The sequence below is a fragment of the Hemicordylus capensis genome, chromosome 3, assembly GCF_027244095.1.
Source record: "Hemicordylus capensis ecotype Gifberg chromosome 3, rHemCap1.1.pri, whole genome shotgun sequence".
NCBI classification, from domain to species: Eukaryota; Metazoa; Chordata; class Lepidosauria; order Squamata; family Cordylidae; genus Hemicordylus; species Hemicordylus capensis.
Window position 1 is genome coordinate 88,525,797 of NC_069659.1, and position 19,399 is coordinate 88,545,195.

A 19,399-nucleotide genomic window follows, 5' to 3' on the forward strand; every position below is an offset into this window, starting at 1 on the left:
AGGCGATGAGAGAGGGCGCCGGCGCGAGCTCGGGTTCGAAAAGGCGACGCTTGTGCCGAGAAGACCGATGTGGCTGCGTCTCCCGCAGCAGGCCGTCTCTCCTCTAAAACTTGGGAAGGCGCCGTGCCGTCGCCCCGGGTGTAGAATCAGTGCCTCTTATTTCTCACTCCCTCCTTCTCCGGTAGTGTTTTCTGATATATGAGATGAGATAGCCATTTCCCCCTACCCCGTCAGGTTTTCTTCTACCGGTACTGTTTTCCGATAGCCAAGAAAATAAGTTTGTAGAACTCTGATCAGACTTTAGTACCGAGAGACGCTTTTTCTGAGCATGCTCAGTCTCTGTGTTTGTAGCCTGTCAGTGCCCTTACCTTGAAGAGAAATCTATCAGAATACCAAGCGACATAAACAGACACCTTATGATTCAACTACTGCAAACTTATATTGCAGAATTGGGGGTGGGGAAGGGGAGTTGAACACTGTAATTCAAATTGTTCTTAATTGTATTTTAAAATTTTTGCAGTGTGAGGACAGAGAAAAAGGAATATATATCAGGATATGAACATGCAGGGTGTGTAAACCTATCCTGATGATGCACAGAGCTTGATCTTACCTATGGGCAGAATCCAGACTGTTAGTCATGACTAAGTTCCACTGAAATTCATGGGACAAGTTAGTCATGACTAACTCTTGTTTCATTTGTTTCAGTGATGCTTAGACGACTAAGTTTGGATCCTGTGCTATGTCTACTGGGAAGTGAACTCCACTAGGTACAGTGGGGCATTAATCTTCAAAGGGACTTTGGAATGATTTTGGCTTTGAGGAACAGGATTGGCTGCATGTGTGAAATCATATATTATCATTATTATTTCACATTTTATATCCCGCTCTTCCTCCAAGGAGCCCTAACTACATACTTAGGTTTCTCGTCACAACAACCCTGTGAAGTAGGTTAGGCTGAGAGAGAAGTGACTGGCCCAGTCAGCCAGCTAGTATCATGGCTGAATGGGGATTTGAACTTGGGTCTCCCCGGTCCTAGTCCAGCACTCTAGCCACTACACCACGCTGGCTCCCACTTGTGAACAATCCTGTTTAAGATCTTCAATCACATTTGCTTGTCTGCTACTTTTTCTTTTTTTCAAGTGAGATTACAGCAGTACCTATAACATAAAGGATAAGAATTATATATCTGTATGACTTGTGTGAATAACTTAAGGAGGGAAGGAAAGAAAATGATAATAAAATCCCTTCAGCATTACTTTAACATAATATAAATACAACCATAATATAAATACAATAGATATATAGTCCCTTTCCCCCTATTAATCATTCTTCTTTCCACTTCACCCCTTAGTGTTTTTACTGGTTACAGGGTTGATTTGATTTAAATCAAATCTATTTAAATCATGATTTATATAATTAATCAAAGCGCTTCACAGAAGAACTCAATTTTAATTGTTTAAATCATGATTTAAATAAGTCAATAAGATTCTATTTAACAATTGGGACTGTATACCAACTTTGAAGATTTGGGAAAAAAATTTAAAGAACTAAATTTGGTGTACCCGACTGCATTTCCAATTCGGTGATATGCATGGAGGTGGGCATACTTAAATTGGAAACCAGGGCTTGGCTCCTAAGGATATTTTATTGGATTAAACTTCATTTGCATCTGTTAGGGCTAATTCCAAAGCTTTTTGCGGCTGAGCCTCAGGCATCTTGGTCTCCCAAAATGATAAATAAACTTTGCCAATGCGGCCTATCACCCACTCTATTACTAGAGAGCGGTGAGAATACCACCCACAGTTTAGTACGACAGATATTGGTTGACATAGACATTCAGGAAGAGAAGGGTTGTTTACCACCTTTTTATAAACAAGTATATGCTAAGACGGATCTTGCCCCAGCAACGTATTTATTTGCGATCATCTTGAGTAAATTCAGATGGGCCTTCTCCAGGGCCAGGTTCAACGCTTTCCCTTCTGCAATGCTTTATGGGAAATATTTGAAACTATTATATGAAGAACGGAAATGCCCCTGTGGAAAGGCGATCAAAACCATGGCCCACATTCTTCTAAAGTGTTCAATATATCAAAACTTGAGGTTTCAACTAATCAGTCCACTGATAAAAGATATGAGGGGACAACCTGAGGATCTTGTTGTAACATATTTATTAGCAGATAAAGATGCAACTATTTCATATGTTGTAGCTAAATTTTGTTATGTGGTCACCAGATTAAGTACTTCAAAAGAATAGAATACAGTTTCGGGCTCCTTAGTGTTAACTTTAAATTATGTATATACACTTACGCCTTTCCAATGCCGTTATTTTATCTTTTTTTAATGTGTAATTATTCCAAAGCCGTTATCCATTTATGTGTAATTGATTTTCTATTTACATTTTTCTTTTTAACTATGTAAAGATTTTTATTTCTCTTTTGGTCAAAGACCGTAAAGAAAGTATGATGAATCACCATTTTCTAATAAAAGTACATTTTTGTTGTCTAATATAACCTTAATACATATTCAGAGATGTAGATTTCATTTTTAGAAGGTAGGTACACACTGTAATAGGTACACACTTCTCATAATGCTTTTCCATTCGGGCAACTAGGCTCGCTTCCTCGGCCCCACCTTCCTCCAAATGAGGCAGATCTGCCTCAGATCTGCCTCATTTGGAGGAAGGTGGGGTCAAGGAAGGGAGTCTTTTGCCCACTTTTTCTCCAACTCCATCCGTTCCTCTGTCCTTCTGCAGTCAGTCAGTGGTGGCCGTGGCAGTGAGTGCTTGAGTGTGTTTCTTTTACAGCAGCGCACCTGTCGCCAGCATGCCCGCCCCAGCCAGCAATGCCCCATTCCTTTCGAACTTTTTGAACCCGAGCAGCCATTCCTTTCCCATAGTTTGGGAGGCGGGAAAGCTCTTGCCACTGTCCTGCTCCACCACCGCTCAGTGGCTGCTTTAAACATTTTTTTAAATTTTTTAAGGTCAACAAGTGGGAGAATTTGTGTCCCGAACAGGACGAGCATTTCCCTGCTGAAAGTCAGGACATCCTGCACAGTGCGAGACAGTTGGCAACCCTAAGCCAGGCCATGAATTTCATTGTTGCACTGTTTGCATCTTGCACACATGTGCATCTTACCCACAGGTACAGGAATGGCATGAAAACATTGTCCAGTGGAGTTTCTTTTACAGCTTGCTGCCATGATAGGTGTTTCCCTTCTAAAATGGAAGGAATACTTGGAAATGTTTCCTTAGGACTGCATGGATATGTTCTGTTCATTTTTGGTTTCACTTTCTATTCCTATCCCTTGCATTTATATCCAGACTCCTTCTCCTTGCTCGGATCTATTCCATCCCTCCAAATCCTCTATTCATTCATTGGCCTTCTTTAGCCCAATTCAGACATTATGCTGTACAAATGTACACATTTGTGTGAATTATTATACCTGGGTTAATTTTAAAAGTGAACCTGGATACAGGCCCTTCAAATGCATGGTACAGATAGGAAGTGTATTGCTATGTTAATGTTCAACATAACACGTAAATAACTGTACCTGTGCACAGATTTGTTCCTGTGTACACTGTGCACTCAATGTACAAGTGTTGAATATAATGTGTGAATGGGCCTGATGTCTTTGCACTTTTTGAGAGAGTGCGGGACAAGGGCTTGACTGTCTGTGTGTGTGCGCTGCAAGTACATCACCTGCAGATTAGGTCTGATCAGGTTTGTTATCTCTCATCCCCATATACTGCTTTTACAAATTCACAGAATATAATTAGGAGTTATGATTAATATTCATGGTGATTTATTTGACCTAGGTTATTTTTTATATATTTTTTAAAAAATCCAATTAAAATCAAATCTGATTTAAAATTTTAAAAATCAAATTTAAATTTTAAAAATCAATTTTAAAAAACACACCATTGATTTTTATCAACCTTGACTAGTTATGTTTTGTTGGTCACCCCATATTTGCTTTCATATTTCCAGCTGTTTCACAGATGTCTTCAGGAAACGGGAAAGATATAAATGTTTGAGGCTTTTAAAAAAAATCACCTTTTTGGTAATGTCTACGGATGGAAAGGCAAGTTATGTTGAAGTATTTTAGCTTATTTTTATTTTATCTTTGCATTTTGTAAGCCACCTCATGTGAGAAAGGTGGGGTATAAATACTGAAATAAACATTTTAACAAAATGAATAGCATATAAGAAATTACTTTGTTTTCCCCATTCCCACTAATATTTATCCTTTCCTACAAACTATTAAGATTACTAGTAAAAACTCTCAACAAAAATACCCTTAATTGCGCAAAAAAAGAAAAAAGCTGGTAAACATAAAAGCATAAGACATTTTGATGTAACACACCACCTTCAATTAAATAAATGAGCACAGATGAAAACCTCCTCTTTTCCCCAGCTGTTCCTTAGAGGTGATAACATTCTGTTCCATGACTTGCAGAGAGATAGTGGGTGGGGTGGAGGAGAGAAAAGGAATCACCTGATTATTCTCAGAGGCTAATAAACTTTATGGCATTGGCCAACGCCTCCCGAGCATTAATGTCAGGTCTCAATTTCTCTATAAATAATACTTCCTTGATTTTCCTTCTGTGTAGGTTCCTCTCAAACCCCAGAATAGATTCTTTAGTAGGCACCATTTGGCCTTCATGCTTAATCCTCATGTGCAGTGACCAGTGTTTCATTTTCTGTGCACAATGCCTCATATCTGCTAGATGTTCTTTATAGCTATCTTTCAAGGATTACGCAATATAGAATGTAAAAACCCAAAATGTCTTGCTACATTTTTAACAATAAATAGAGAGATGTTGCTCCTTTATAGAGCAGGTTCCAGATGTCTTCCCTTAAGTAGTACTGCTGTTGTCGCAAATAAATTAAAGTGTGCCGTCGAGTCGGTGTCAACTCCTGGCAACCACAGAGCCCTGTTGTTGTCTTTTGGAGACTACTGAAGGGGTTTACCATTGCCATCTCCTGTGCAATATGAAATGATGCCTTTCAGCATCTTCCTATATATCACTGCTGCCCAATATAGGTGTTCCCCATAATCTGGGAAACATACCAGTGGGGATTCGAACCGGCAACCTCTGGCTCGCTAGTCAAGCCGTTTCCTTGCTTCGCCATTGCATTGTAAAAGCATAAAAAGATATTTTAGGGGAAATGTGGATCTCCCCAAGAAAGCTTGTTATATATATCATGGTTGTTTGCTTATCAAATGCACCTGACCTATCCTTATTAATCAAATAGTGAATGATGAGAAGCAACAAAACTCTACTCCACTATCCACTCTGACACTTTGAAACATTTATTTTAACTAGCAACATGCTCACCAAGGGATGGGAATGCATATTGAGGGCTTAAGCCGGAATGGCTGTTTCCATAATGTCAGTGCTGAGTCAACATTGTTGACTGTGCTTGGAGGAGTGGGGAGGCTTATCCCCAGTTGCCCCAAATCCTGGGAAATGTGGGCCTGCCTTCCAAAGAGATGTATTCTAAGAACATAAGAATGACCCATCCTGTTTCACACAGTGGCCCACCAGATGCCACTGGGAGCCTACAGGCAGGAGTTGAGGACATGCCCTCTCTCCTGCTGTTACTCCCCTGAAACTGGTACTCTGAGGCTGGAGATGGCCTATAGCCCTCCAACTAGTAGCTGTTGATAGACCTCCTCTATGAAGTTATCAAAAGCCCTTTTAAAGCCATCCAGGTCCTCTTAAAGCCATCCACCACATCTTGTGGCAGAAAATTCCACAAGTTGATTATGCATTGTGTGAAAAAGTACTTCCGTTTGTTGGTCTTAAATTTCGTGGCAATCAATTTCATGGGATGACCGTTGGTTCTAGTGTTATGTGTGAGAGAGAAAAATTTCTCTCTATCCACTTTCTCCACACCATGCATAATTTTATAGACCTCTATCATGTCTCCCTGCAGTCATCTTTTTTCTAAACTAAAAGGCCCCAGGTGTTGTAGTCTTGCCTCATAAGAAAGATGCTCTAGGCCCCTGATCATCTTGGTTGCCCTCCTCTGCACCTTTTCCAGTTCTACAATAGTGATGTGCACGAACCGGTCTGGAGGCCATTTGAGGCCTGTGAACTGGTTCGAGCGTGGCCCGGTCCAGCGGTCCAACGCCAGGGTGTGTGTGTCTCACTTTAAGGGCGGGGGGGTGTACTTACCCCTCCCGCTGTTTTCCCCCCTCTGGCACTCCATTTTATGTTGAAAATTTCGGGGCGGCAGCGTTCATCCCTGCTGCCCCAGCCCCTGTTGTTGACTGGAAAAGTGAAAGTAGCTGCCGCTCATGCACCTGCCGCTACCGCGTGCATGCCCGCTGCACACGTCGCATGTTATGTGTGTGCGCGTCGGGTGTGCATGCAGCGGCAAGCACATGCGCAGCAGCTACTTCCGCTTTTCCGGTCAACAATGGGGGCTGGGGTGGCAGGGAAGAACGCTGCCGCCCTGAAAACTTCTCCATAGAATGGAGCACCGGAGGGGGGAAAGCGGTGGGAGGGGTAAGTACAACCCACTTGCCCTTAAAGCAAGACCCTCCACTGGCGTCGGACCACGCCTCCGCAATCCGTGCACATCCTTATTCTACAATGTCCTTCTTTAGATGTGATGACTAGAATTGTACGCAGTACTCCAAGTGTGACCAATCAATGAACACTCTCCCTGTGTTGTCATTTGTGATTAGTTTCCCTCACTCTGTATACCTTTTGCTTGCAGACCTGTTAAGCATGGCTCCCATCAGCTCTTTCCTTAATATGAGGTGTGTTGGTTGTTAGGCAGGCAAATAGGTCTGAGATATACATCAGCATCCATTAATTAGGCTTTCCCGCCCCAATACACTAATCGCCAAGCTATAAAAAGCCTAGAGGATATTTTCTGTAAGTGAATAGCATGAGTGTACATGCCTCTCTAGCCACTATAATTTATTGTAACAGGATGATTCCAGCAAGAGCTCCTTTTTGGGTGGGTGGGTGGGTGGGGGGCTGTGGAGAATCCCTCTTAACCAGTAGTAAAATCTGCATAGGAGTGCAGCTGCCCTCTTGAAATTTCATTTCACCAGGGGAGGCCAATTTATTTCAGTTTCAATTAAGTTATTTGAGACCAAGTCTTTGGCCCAGATTCTTTATGGAGCCCAATTAGGTCTTTCTCCTAATATCACTACTTTACAGGTGAAACTCTGAAAATTAGAATATCGTGCAAAAGTCCATTAATTTCAGTAATGCAAATTAAAAGGTGAAACTGATATATGAGACAGGTACCTCCCACCTGATGGGAGGGGCTGATGAGTGAGTGTAGGGTGAGAACAAAGGAAACACTGCTGAAAGAGACAAGGAGTTTTAGGAGACAGCAATAGACAAAGTTTGGGAGGGACTCAATAAAGAAACTGAGAGAAACACCTTGTGGTAGAGGGCCACGCCCTGGAAATCCTATGAAATCTGCTGTTGCTTGCAACAATACAGTGTTTCTCACCTTCACCTGATGCTCAACTTGTGTATTTATGAATAAACCAAATATTACAAATGTAGCCTAACTCTCAAGTGATATTTTCTCCAAAATACAGCCCAAACTTATGTTGATCTGTCTACCTCTCCCCCCGCCCACCACTGAACTTCTCACCACTTGGGAAAGTTGGAAGCTCTTAATATGAAGTAGTTGTTTTAGGCAGCAGATTCTAGAGGAGCTGTGACTTTCCTGCCTCCAACATCCATCTCCTGTTTTCCTACCCTCTTAACATCCATATTGTGTATGTTATGAAAAATGGGAAGGAAATGTCATTTTAGCCTACTTTCTGTACGCTTTTACTATCACCCAGCTCTCTGTGGGTGTGAGTCGCTATCAACTTTACAATGCCTGGACTGATTTGGACCAAACGTTTTACAGTTGTAGGAAACATAGGGACATCTCAACAGTGTAGTTTGTAATGTTGTCATTCACCTCAGTTTAAGATAGCAGATATGTGAATGTCTGAGGTGCAAGTTGGCTAACTTGAACCATCTACCAATTTGAACCAAATTTGGAACAGTTGTAGGAACACAGAGGGACATCTCAATTGTGTAGTTTGTGATGATATAATCCGCCCCAATTCAAGATGTGGGTGTGTATACGTTTAAGGCAGAAGTGGGCTAACTTGTAAAGATGGTAATTATCAATTAAGATTTAAGTGAAAGCAAAGTAGGCAGATTAGTGCTTGCCAGAACTTCTTGTTTACTTTTTGCTCCAGGAACAAAAACATTTGAGTCTGGCATCACCAACTAATCTGTTCTTCATTACATTATTTTCTGATTTGTAAAGTAACTTGACTAATTTTATTTCTATTTTTTAATCTAAATATTAATTTGACATACATAAAATAACAATCTTGTTGGAAAAGTCTTGCTGGTAGAAATGTTTATTTGTTCCTATACTTCCACAACAAAACTCAGTAACTACCTGTTGACTGAGGGATGGCAAACTCCATTACCACAATAAACATAAAAGCTAAATGTCTTCTAGAAGTGATATAACTCTCAAAGTGCATTTCATAGTTACACCAAATGACCATCAACTCAATCTTATTTGAAAATAAGATTAACCCATTTTAAAAAACTTGTTTTAAAAGTAGGTGCATTGACACTTTGGTTTTCTGTTTCCTCAGTGTCCTTTGCAGCCTTTAGTGCCTTTGTTTTTTTCAGCTTGGTTTCATAGAGCTCTTGAGCACGTGTAATTTCTTTGTCTGCATTAAAATGCACCATCTGCCTGCTGAGAATAGGGACAACTAAGTTGAAGTCATTAATCCTTTTGTTTAGCATCTTGATATTTTTTATAAATTGTTCACAAACCTCATTCCATTGTTTCTCTTTATGTGGTGTCATTGGATCTCCAAGTTTATTCCTAGAAGCAACCATGTCATTTCGTAATTGTTCAATTGTTTCCCGTATTTCTTTCTGCATTAAAATCCATTCTGGCTGGTATCCATTGTCTAATAGAATTCTATTCAAATTGTGAGTCATAGGATCAATATGTGGATAGTCTGAAAATTTTTGCAATGGCTTTCCTTTACCACTGAGGTTATCAAAGTCTCCTTTTGCCATAGATTCCTGAATGAGGTCTTCAACTAACCGTTCAATTGCTTGTGTAATCTTTGCCTTCTTACTTTGCTTTACATCTTTAGCTAACATAACATTGTGTATCGCAAACTGGTTCTCCATTTTCTGCTTTCGGTATTCCATGACCTGTTCAGAAGCCCGATCTACTCTAAACTGCATATACTGTCTCTCTCTTTGACTTGGAGTTCCGAAACCAATACCTTCGAAATTTAAATACTGTCTATGTTGTGGTGCTTTAGGTTTGAATATTTCCTCCTCCTCCTCCTCCACCTTTTCACTTAATTTCATTTTTGTGGCAATATCATTAAGCACTGATCTGTATGCTTCTTCGATCTGCACAAAAGTTGCAGAATCTGCTGTAACTGATCCACTGTCTGGGTGAAATTGTTTGGCTAGGTCTCGGTATGAATTTCTGACATCATCCAAGGAACAGCCTTCCTGAAGTTTAAGCAGCCTGTAAGAGTTTCTGATGTTTTTAGGTCTGTGCTCTGACAGCAGCCTGTTGCCACAGATACAGTGATGTGGAACCAGTTTAGTTTTCTTTGGAACCAGCACTGAGTACACCCAGACACGACTCTGTATTTTTCTCATCAGTACCATACAAAGCCAGTTCATAGTTCTTCAGAGCAGCTGAACCATCACCTAATTGCAAATCTGAAGAAATAGAGGCATTACGTATAATTAAGAAGCTTAAATATAACTTATTAAACTAAAGTACCTAATGACATTATTGGATTCTTTTCTATAAGATGTTTATGGAAATGAAGACATTGATATACACACACATAATAACTTCAGTTGTGCTTTGTATTACACTTTATAACCAAGTTTGGGATTTTCCACAATACCAATGGATTTTTATTTTATATATTTATTCAATTTCTATACCACCCTTCAAAAAATGGAGCATTTTTAAAACTATGCTGACTCTGGCCTAGTGTGTTGTTATAATAGGAATAGATATTTCAGATCTCAAACTGATTAAGAAAAAGAATATGTAAAGATGAGCTTTTCTCTTTAAAGTGAATGGTAACTTTTGAATATTAATTTGTAAGAGTAAAATTGATCCCCATGTGAGCACACACATTTATTTAAAATTAAATAACCTGGCTTTTAATCAGTTGATAAACTAAAAATATTTCAACAGTTGACAGCCTAGTTACTGTAGGTCAACTACAAACAAAACAACTCCATTCCAAACAGCCCAGCCATCCAATTACAGCAAGGATCACATTATTCCAGATGTAATCTGCTATTGTACATTAACTGGAAAATAAATTAGAGAACATTTTAACTGGAAAGCAAAAGGCCACCAACATTTTACCATCCATTGCTCTGAAAGGTTGAAACGTGGCCATTCTGCATGCCTAGAAAGTGCTGTATTCTTCTGCCAGCTTTTTATAAGACTGTGGAAAAATGAGAATTCCCATTAAAATCAAACAAATTATCAGCCAAGGTTCACAACTAGTGCTGTGAACCACTCTATTACACAAGCCGAAATGTGAGCTGGATCCTAACATTTTATATTGATTACCTTTTTCTATCCACTATTGTTAACAGAATCTTTGTTCCATCTTGAAGGGCAAAATAGAAACATGAAATAATTTAGTAACTGAGCAACTGGTATCTTTATTTGGATTAAGTTTAGCAGGGAGGGAAAAAGAAAGAAATCATCAAGCCTCTGATTATAATTTCAAAAGAACTTAAATTACAAGTGCTAGTCTAGGACTCAAGCTTTCTTGTGAATTATGTATTCTGCCTGGAGGTCCTTCCCAATAAAGTCAGATGCAAGGGAATGGTTGTGGTTATTGAACTGTAAAACAACAGCACTCTGTACATACTTAGTGTGCTTTCTTCTTTATTATGATGATGGGTGCTTTGGCAAAAATATGGTATTCTAATAAAGATATATAAATATTATTGCACATGTCCTAATTTCTCACTGGATTTTATGAGAAAACCAATATGAACTGATGTGACAGACTGGGGGTGAATTTGAGAACATTTTCCTGGGATCTACCCTCTAGAGAGAGATTTCTCCCACTTTAGGAGCACACCAGTTCTTCAAGGTAGGCTGCCAACAACTGAGAATTGGCTATACAGTGGCTCTAGATCAGAGACCACAGAACCCAGCTCTAGAAGACTATAATAATCTAAACCAAGCATTCAGTAGCGATTACCTGACAAGACACACGAGGAAGAGTTTTCACATAATACCTTCTAGAACCTTTTAAAACCAGACTGAAGCCACTTCTAAGTACAGGCACTCCCCAACTTACACTCAAATTACAAACATCCATACTTACAAACAAAGCTCCATAACATACTACATTAAGGAAGTCCCCAATTTACAAACAAGTTATTGCTCTTGGATGTGTGTTCCAAGTTATGGAAATCTGACTTGCAAACAAACTTTTGGAACACAACCCATTTGTAAATTGAGTACTTTCTATATATGAAATTTATTAATAAAAATAAGAATTGTACACAATAAGGAAACTGCAGACAATAGAGTCAAGTGGGTGTAAATACACAGGAATTTAGAAATAAAATACAAAACTACTTACACTAAGTTTTACCTTAGTTTAATAGTTTACTATTAGTTTAGTAAGAAGGTCCTTACAGATCCTTAGCTGAGAGAGTTTTAATCTTTAGAGCAGGGGCAGGCAAACGTGGCTCTCCAGCTGTTGTTGAACTATACAGTAACTCCATCATCCCCAGCCACAATAAATTGATGGGATGATGAGAATTATAGTTCAACAGCAGCTGGAGAGCCAAAGTTGCCCACTCCTGCTCTATAGCATATCCATTTTAGACATGTTAGTAGATGGGAAATGGTGACCACTTGCTAGGCCATTCAAATATTTATATGGACAAAAAATGGGGGAGCATAGGCTGAGCCACCATTGAGCAAATGGGTTTGAAGAACCTGGGCCACTGTGCTTCAGGGGACTTGCCCTGTGCCCCAGCCACGCCCCTGCGTCTGACATCAAATGCAGGGGGGTCATTTCACTCACAAACGGGGCCCCACAGCCCCATTTATGAGCAAAATCCAGCCAGTGCTGTGTTCTCAGTGCAGCCGGAGAGGTCGCTCCCAGCCATGCTGCGAATGCAGCACTGCCTGGATTTTGCTTATTAATAGGGCCCTGTGGGTTTGTGAGCGGAACCAGTGCTGCATTCACAGCATGGCCGGGAGCAACTTCCCCTGCCTTTAAGAGGCAGGGAGAGCCGCTCCAACCACGCTGCGAAGGCGGCACTGGCCGGACTTAGCTCACAAATGGGGCCACACGGCCCCATTTGAGAGCTATGCCACGCCCCATTTGCCTGAGATGCAGGGGGGCATGGCTTAACTGTGTGCCCTGCATCTGATGCAGGGGGGGCAGCTTGGCGATGGCGGCGGGCTGATCCTTCAAGTATTTTCTGGTTGTGTTGGGGGAGGGGGATAGGAGCTGAACAAATTAATATATATATTCACTTGTTTCTTTGGGTGTTTTTAAAATGTTGTTACAGTATAACTAGATGAACATTCCTAAAAAATAAGTTTAAGTAATACTTTTATTACACCAGTAGAGGGAAAATATTGTTTTGCAGAAGGCTAAATAAAAATGCTATACTGTACAAGGCATATGGCTCTGTGGTCGCCAGGAGTAGCTGACGCTGACTTGACAGCACAACTTTACCATTTACAAGGCAGAAAATTGTCTTTTTTTTAATGCGGTAGCTGCAAAGATTTAATCAGAAAGGGAAACACAGCTGGGAGAAGAATCTTGAATATATTTTGTGACAATCAAAAGCGCCGGGCATTGCACAAACATTTAAAAACAAATGAAGATTGTCTTTAATAAACAAAATTTGTTTTATCAAAAGTGTGTATTCCTTGAAGATCAGAAGCAACCTTAAGAAACACAACTAAGGGGAGACTAGATCCTTGCTTTTTCAAAGTTATACTTTTGCTTCCATTCTCTTTTAAGCATGTAATTTAGTTTTATTATGAAATTTGGACCTATGTTGGGAAAAGCTAGAAGAAAGTAAATCCTTCCCTCAACTAAAAAGAAGCGCGGGAGGCTGGGTGGGGGGAGCTTAAAAGCAGCAGGGGCTGAATGAGGTTAGAGTGTTGGACTAGGGCCGGGGAGACCCGAGTTCAAATCCCCATTCAGACATGAAACTCACTGGGTGCCTCTGGGCCAGTCACGTATCTCTCAGTCTCACCTAGCTCACCGGGTTGTTGTGAGGAAGGATAAAGAAAGCCCTGATGGGCTCCTTGGGAAAAGAGCAGGACACACATGTTAAAATAAAATAAAGGTTTCTTCCCTTCCCTTTTGAAAGGGTGAAACAATAAGGGTTTGCCACTGTGGTGGGCTCAATCCACATTCAACTGAAGCCAAAGGCAGTCCTCCCCGTCTGTTAATAGTTTTGACATCACGTGCACCTTGCGCTTGCCAATCAGAACAACGTTGGCCTATTCCTGTCTGCCACAGACGTATTAATGGACCTCCACTACCAAAAATAAACCCATCTTGCAAAGCCCTCCACTTCCCTGGGCCTTTGCTGTCCTCCCCCGCAGGTCAACCCACGCCCAGCTGCTCCCCACTTCAGCCCGGCCAGTCAACCCCACCCCCGTCGCTTTACCTTTTGATTAACGACCTTCCCCAACCGCTGTCAAGGAGGGGAGGCAAGCGAGTCAACACAACCCCGCCCCCAAGAGCCTAGACCAAGGTGCACATGGCGCGTATTGTGCCGCTTAGGATTCTGGGAGACGTAGTTCTTGGAAAGGCTGCATTTAACATGTCCCACTTCAGTGAACCAAGGGTGGGAAATATGGCGGGGGCGGTGCGGGGTGTATGCAGCTTGCAGGTGGAAACCGATACACGGCTTGTCTTGCTGTCTTTTGATTTTTAAGTTTCGAGCTGGCGGCTGTAGAGGTGGCAACTTACAGCTATTAAAAACTACAACTGTTCTCAGTTCTTACCGAAACTGTGGCCTGCTTTGTGCGTTTTACATTTTCCCAATTCGTGATAATAATTATACGTGTGCTATATACAGTGCTTTGTTGCCACCTACACATAAAGCTCTAAGCTTCAAGTTACCAAACTTTATAATCCTATCTAAGGTTTTCCAGAGCCAATGGCAGGGTTAAAGTTGCTTTAAAAAAAAAAAAAAAGCTTAACATTAGGAATCTGGGTTGATTGAACTGAGAGGTAAACTCTTTTACTCCTTAGATTGTTTCACCGAATAGCTGTTCCCCTTGGATCAGTTGCAATTGCCTGATAATTAATAGGAGGGCTAAATTTCTGTTTTTGTTTATGTCTCTTGGTACCTTATGCAATTTTCCATTTGAAGATGATCACATTCACATATTAAGTTATTCAGGGTTTCTGTCTGTGCCTTTAACTATTGTGCAGGAAAGGACACTTCTGCAGGTGCACTTTTCTCTCCCCTTCGTGAGAACCCTGTATCTGCCAAAAATTCTGTCTTCTTCTGCACAGTTATTAAATAATTTGGAGCTCTGTCCTCCTTTGCATCAGGTCACTTTATTAGTGAATGTAGGTAGATTTGGAAATTGAGACACACACACACACACCCCATTCGTGGAATGTGCAATTGGCATGTTACCTCTCCTCCTCTAAAGATGGCCAGTGTCTCAGTAATACACCAGCCAATATTAATACTCAGGCACTTGATCCAGAGAATATTTGTTTTATTTTTGTTTGTTTTGGAATAATAGGATTTACAATTGGAAGGGACCCTGCGAGTCTTCTTGTCCAACCAGCTGCACAGTGCAGGAAACTGCTACTACAGCATCTCTAATAGATGGCTGTCCAACCACTGTTTGAAAACCTCCAGAAGAATCCACCGCTGCATGAAACAGACTCTTCCACTGGCATAATACAGCTCTTAATATTAGGAAACTCTTCCTAATGTTTAGGCTAAATCTGCTTCCTTGTAATTTTAACCCATCCTAGTCCTACCCTTAGGAGCAACAGAAAACGAGTCTGCTCCTTCTTCTGCAGATATTTGAAGACTGAAGATAGAGAGCCAGCGTGATGTAGTGGTTGGAGTGCTGGACTAGGACTGGGGAGACCCGAGTTCAAATCCACATTCAGCCATGATAATAGCTGGGTGACTCTGGGCCAGTCACTTCTCTCTCAGCCTAACCTGCTTCACAGGGTTGTTGTGATGAGAAACCTAAGTATGTAGTACACCGCTTTGGGCTCCTTGGAGGAAAAGCAGGATATAGAATGTGAAATAATATATGATTTCACACATGCAGAGACCCAAGTTCAAATCCCCATTCAGCCATGATACTAGCTGGATGGGGCCAGTCACTTCTCTCTCAGCCTAACCTACTTCACAGGGTTGTTGTGAGGAGAAACTTAAGTTTGTAGTACACCGCTCTGGGCTCTTTGGAAGAAGAGCAGGATATAAATGTAATAATAATCATATCCCCACTACTTAGTCTTCTTTTCTCCAGGCTAAACATACCTTCATAGGACTCCTCACCATCTTTTTTGGCCTCCTCTGGACCCATAACAGTTTACCAATGTTCAGTTCTTTTATATGCTTAAATCCTGCTTCAGGACAATGTCTTCTTTAGGTAGCTGCAACATATAAATATACAATCAAAAAATAAAACTGAAAGACAAGATTCACATACTGCATAATTTGTAGGATCCACTGATATATATGATGACCACTAACGTTGATAGTTCTATAAATTGATAGAGGTTAAACCTATCTAATGCTTTATCTTTCTAGCAATTCCCCCTGCTCCAGCTCAAGATTAGTCAGCATATAATCTTTTAAAGTGTGCCAGAGATACAATATAAAGCTTCTGTCTTGCTTGCCTTGTTTGCAAATTATAACCAAATCCCTGCAGCAAAATCCATGAAAGGATCAGTGATCTTTCAATAGTTCACTAGTATCTGATTCTAGAGTCATCACTTACACAAAAACTGTTAGGAGCATGTTATGCTGGGACCCTGATTATTTGATCAAGACTTTTAGGATTGCAAATGAGATGCTTTTGGAACCATGCATACAAATATCAGAATGGTTTCCTGTCTGCCTCACCTCACTCCAATGGCACAATCAATTTTTTGTGTAATACATTCATACATAATTCATTCATACATAAAGCCTGGAGCTCAGCTTGCCTCCCAGCTATATGTGTTTGGCTACCAGAATATTGCTTGTTTTACGTGGAAAATGAGTCTTGCAACTTTGCTAGCATCTATTCAACTATTAAATTTTAATTTATATCCCTGACAAGTCTGGATCGTCTGTAATGTCTGATGGTGTGCTCTCACACAGGATCACAGCATTTATAGACATGTGTTTGTTCCTTATTTTTCTCTCTGAACACATGGATCTTTCTTTAGCTTTAAATAAGAACATGCTGTGAGCCACATCATGATATGCAACTAATAGAAATGTAGTCCGAGTCTATCCTCCTTGTATGTGACTGGACACAAGGAGACGGAATTGCAAGCAGGGGATTCTGTCAGTGAGCTGGACTGAAAATTCTCTCAGCAAGCAACAAAACCATTTTTTCTTCACCAACGGATGTTCACATAACTTAATCTGGTATCAACTGAGGAATTCATTATTAGCGCTGTATACAGTTTAGAAGAACCCTAAAAGTGTGACTTAAATATTTACAGAATAACCTGGAATCATTTGGTAAGTGCTATTTACACTTATTATCCTACCTGAGACTTTTTATGAGGTGCTAAGATCAAAATATGTACTCTCTTTTTTACCTAAGAAAGGTAGATGGGTAAACTTACTACACCATAGACTCTTAAATGTGTATTTATTATACTGTGAAACACATTGAATCAAGCATTTGCAATTTAGATTAAAAGAACTACTGGAAACAGGTCTCATTTACTTTATTGTATGTGAGCAAGACAACAGTAATATTTTGATATGAACTGATAGTACAATTCAGATTGATTGCCACTCAAAACTGGTAATCTCTAACTCTCAGGGTGGCCATGAAGATATACTGTTGTGCCATTTAGTGAAATTATGTGAGAATCACCAAGGGTGAAGAGTAGCGCAATTGTAATATATTTGGGTTTAGCAGTAGTGTCACTAGAGTGGGATAATATAGGCACTGTTCTGAGCAATGGACATCAAAGTTAACATCATATACTGACAATTATTAAGACATTATATATTGATGTTAATATATTAAATTATGTAGTGTTTTCAGTATGGCAATGATAAGCCTGTTTTTAGGTTGGTATCTGAAAAGCTAAACAAAAACTTTTCAAGATCCCAAACTGGCATCTGCACAACAAAGAGCACCTCAAAATGTTCCCATAGCTAGCCAAAATATTCCTCTAGGCATTCCTAATCCAGGTGGACATGAATGAACCAGGAGTGTGTGTGTGTGAGTGAGTGAGTGTTGGGGGTTTAACGAAGTTTGGCCCTCCAGCTGTCATTTAACTACAACCCCCATCATCCCCAGCCACAATGACCAATAATCAGGGGTTTTTGGAGTTGTAGTTTAACAACAGCTGGAGGGCTAAAGTTTATCTAGCCCTGATTTAGACTGCTCTGTGTGTGGTGGCCTCAGATGCAAACTCTTTAGCCTCATGCGCTTTCAGCCTCTAGCTCCTCTTCTGCAACAGTTTCAGATACAAAGAATACCCCCTGTGCTTATTCTGTGTGCAAGGGAATAGCAAGGTTGGAGTGGGCCCAGAGACAAGATTTTAAAATGCCCCCCCCTCACTGAAGCTCAGCTCATGAAGTAAAGAAATCTTAAATGAGGCTGAATAGCAGTAACAAAAAGCATAGTAAAATTTATTTATTTGTCTATATCTATATCTATCTATCATACACACAGACACACACACACCCATCATCATCATCATCATTCTAAATTGTTTTTTAAAAGGTTTTGTAAATTGTGGACAACGAAAGTCATTTAATGGTACTAGAGAAAGACATGCTGTTCTGGTAGCTCCAGGTCTTAACACTCATATTAATTTCAGAGAATGAATACAACTGAAGGAAGCCCAAGTGGGTGCGTGGCTGGGGGAATCAGTCATGTGACTTGCCTCTGGGGGGCCCTCCAAGGCAGTGGGCCCCCAGACAACTGTCTCCCCTTGCCCTATTATAGTTATGCCCCTGATTCTGTGATTCGTTAATTTGTTAGGTTCATGCTCATTATGTAAAACAACACCAAAGGAAAGTGGTTTTTCTAGCCACTGTTTCTCTTTAGCTTGCGTAGTTCAGCTTAGAGCAGTGTTTTGACATCCTCCTGAACTCCCTAATAACATGCTACACATAAACACCCCCCCCCCCCCCAATAAGCTAGTTCTTCCTGGGTCTTTAAGCTGTGAGGGGGCAGTCCCTCGCCTTGCAACTTAAAGGATGCTTGGTGGGGAATGGGCTCAGAGAGTGAGTGTGGGCCCACCTGAGGTAGTGCATCTTATTCTCCCCCAATCTTAGGTTCCAGGACTAACAGAAGCAAAGCAGCAGGATTTTTGCTTTTCAGCCAGCTGCAGATGACTAAGGGTTTGCACCTGCATGCTGCGTTCTGACAACATGTAAGAGCAGGCCCTGCTAGTTGTTGAGGTTTGGGGTGAGATTAAGTCACATGTTGGTTCTCCCCAATCATTCTTTGCCAAGGTAGGCATACATAGCCTACCACTGAAGAGTCCTGCTTCTACCTTGCCCTCCCCCATTGTTCTGTCTCCCTCATCCACACACAGTGTGCATCTCTGTTATTAACAGAAGAAATAATAGGGCATCATAGTAACTGGCTTAATGTTTAATCATTCAATTCAAATTGAATTTTGCTCAGTAGTTATAGTGGTGACAAAGGAATATAAGGAAGTACACTTTGAAATAAGAATGTTTATATATATATGACATCAAATATATATTAAATGCATCACATTATTTATTTTATTCCATTGTTGTGATGCAGCCTCATACCATATTTGCTAGCATCTAGTCACCTTCAGCTTGGTCATGTCCTGCTATGTATTTCCCAGAATGTTGTATATTAATCCCCTGACCTTTATATGTTGTTCAGCAAATTCAAAACAAAGGTAATTTTTAAATAGGAAGAATTATATTACTTTGCTAGATAAGCAGGCATATGTCACTCACTGTACCTTAATTATGCATTTAATGGGTAAGGGCTGCATAATGTCAATGTCTTAAAGGTCATATCCAGTGGTGTGTTTGTTTAGTTTCCTTCCTCGCATTTATGTTAACTTCTTGGTTTACATTTTAAAAATGGGTCACTAAATGAAGGTGTTGGTTGACTTCCAGACTAACACT

At 40.5% G+C, this 19,399-nt stretch overlaps 2 protein-coding genes and 1 long non-coding RNA gene across 17 annotated transcripts in view; 2 read left to right on the forward strand and 1 right to left on the reverse strand.

Moving 5' to 3' along the window:
- The first annotated feature begins 43 nt into the window (after nucleotides 1-43).
- On the forward strand, nucleotides 44-5,932 carry LOC128349115 (uncharacterized). Its single transcript, XR_008318560.1, has 3 exons — nucleotides 44-181; nucleotides 706-767; nucleotides 3,987-5,932. It is a non-coding gene; the product is annotated as an uncharacterized LOC128349115 (long non-coding RNA).
- A 2,452-nt stretch (nucleotides 5,933-8,384) lies between these two features.
- On the reverse strand, nucleotides 8,385-13,841 carry DNAJC28 (DnaJ heat shock protein family (Hsp40) member C28). 15 transcript variants are annotated; one of them, XM_053305056.1, is made up of 4 exons: nucleotides 13,727-13,805; nucleotides 10,632-10,671; nucleotides 10,422-10,503; nucleotides 8,385-9,751 (listed from the first exon to the last, which is right to left on the reverse strand). In XM_053305056.1, the coding sequence occupies exon 4, from the start codon at nucleotides 9,710-9,712 to the stop codon at nucleotides 8,564-8,566; it is 1,149 nt and encodes a 382-aa protein (XP_053161031.1). In that variant the 5' UTR covers nucleotides 9,713-9,751; nucleotides 10,422-10,503; nucleotides 10,632-10,671; nucleotides 13,727-13,805; the 3' UTR covers nucleotides 8,385-8,563. The 15 variants fall into 15 exon arrangements, with proteins under 15 accessions (XP_053161031.1, XP_053161024.1, XP_053161029.1 ...); XM_053305049.1 differs by having other exon boundaries at nucleotides 10,415-10,503; XM_053305054.1 differs by lacking the exon at nucleotides 13,727-13,805 and adding an exon at nucleotides 13,527-13,715 and having other exon boundaries at nucleotides 10,415-10,503.
- Nucleotides 13,842-19,034: 5,193 nt separating this feature from the next.
- The window catches only part of LOC128350497 (trifunctional purine biosynthetic protein adenosine-3-like), a 38,327-nt gene continuing 37,962 nt past the window's right edge, over nucleotides 19,035-19,399 (forward strand). The window contains exon 1 of the mRNA XM_053308919.1: nucleotides 19,035-19,164. Coding sequence (XP_053164894.1) covers nucleotides 19,085-19,164 — 80 coding nt within the window. The 5' untranslated portion in view covers nucleotides 19,035-19,084. The remainder of the gene's footprint in view (nucleotides 19,165-19,399) is intronic.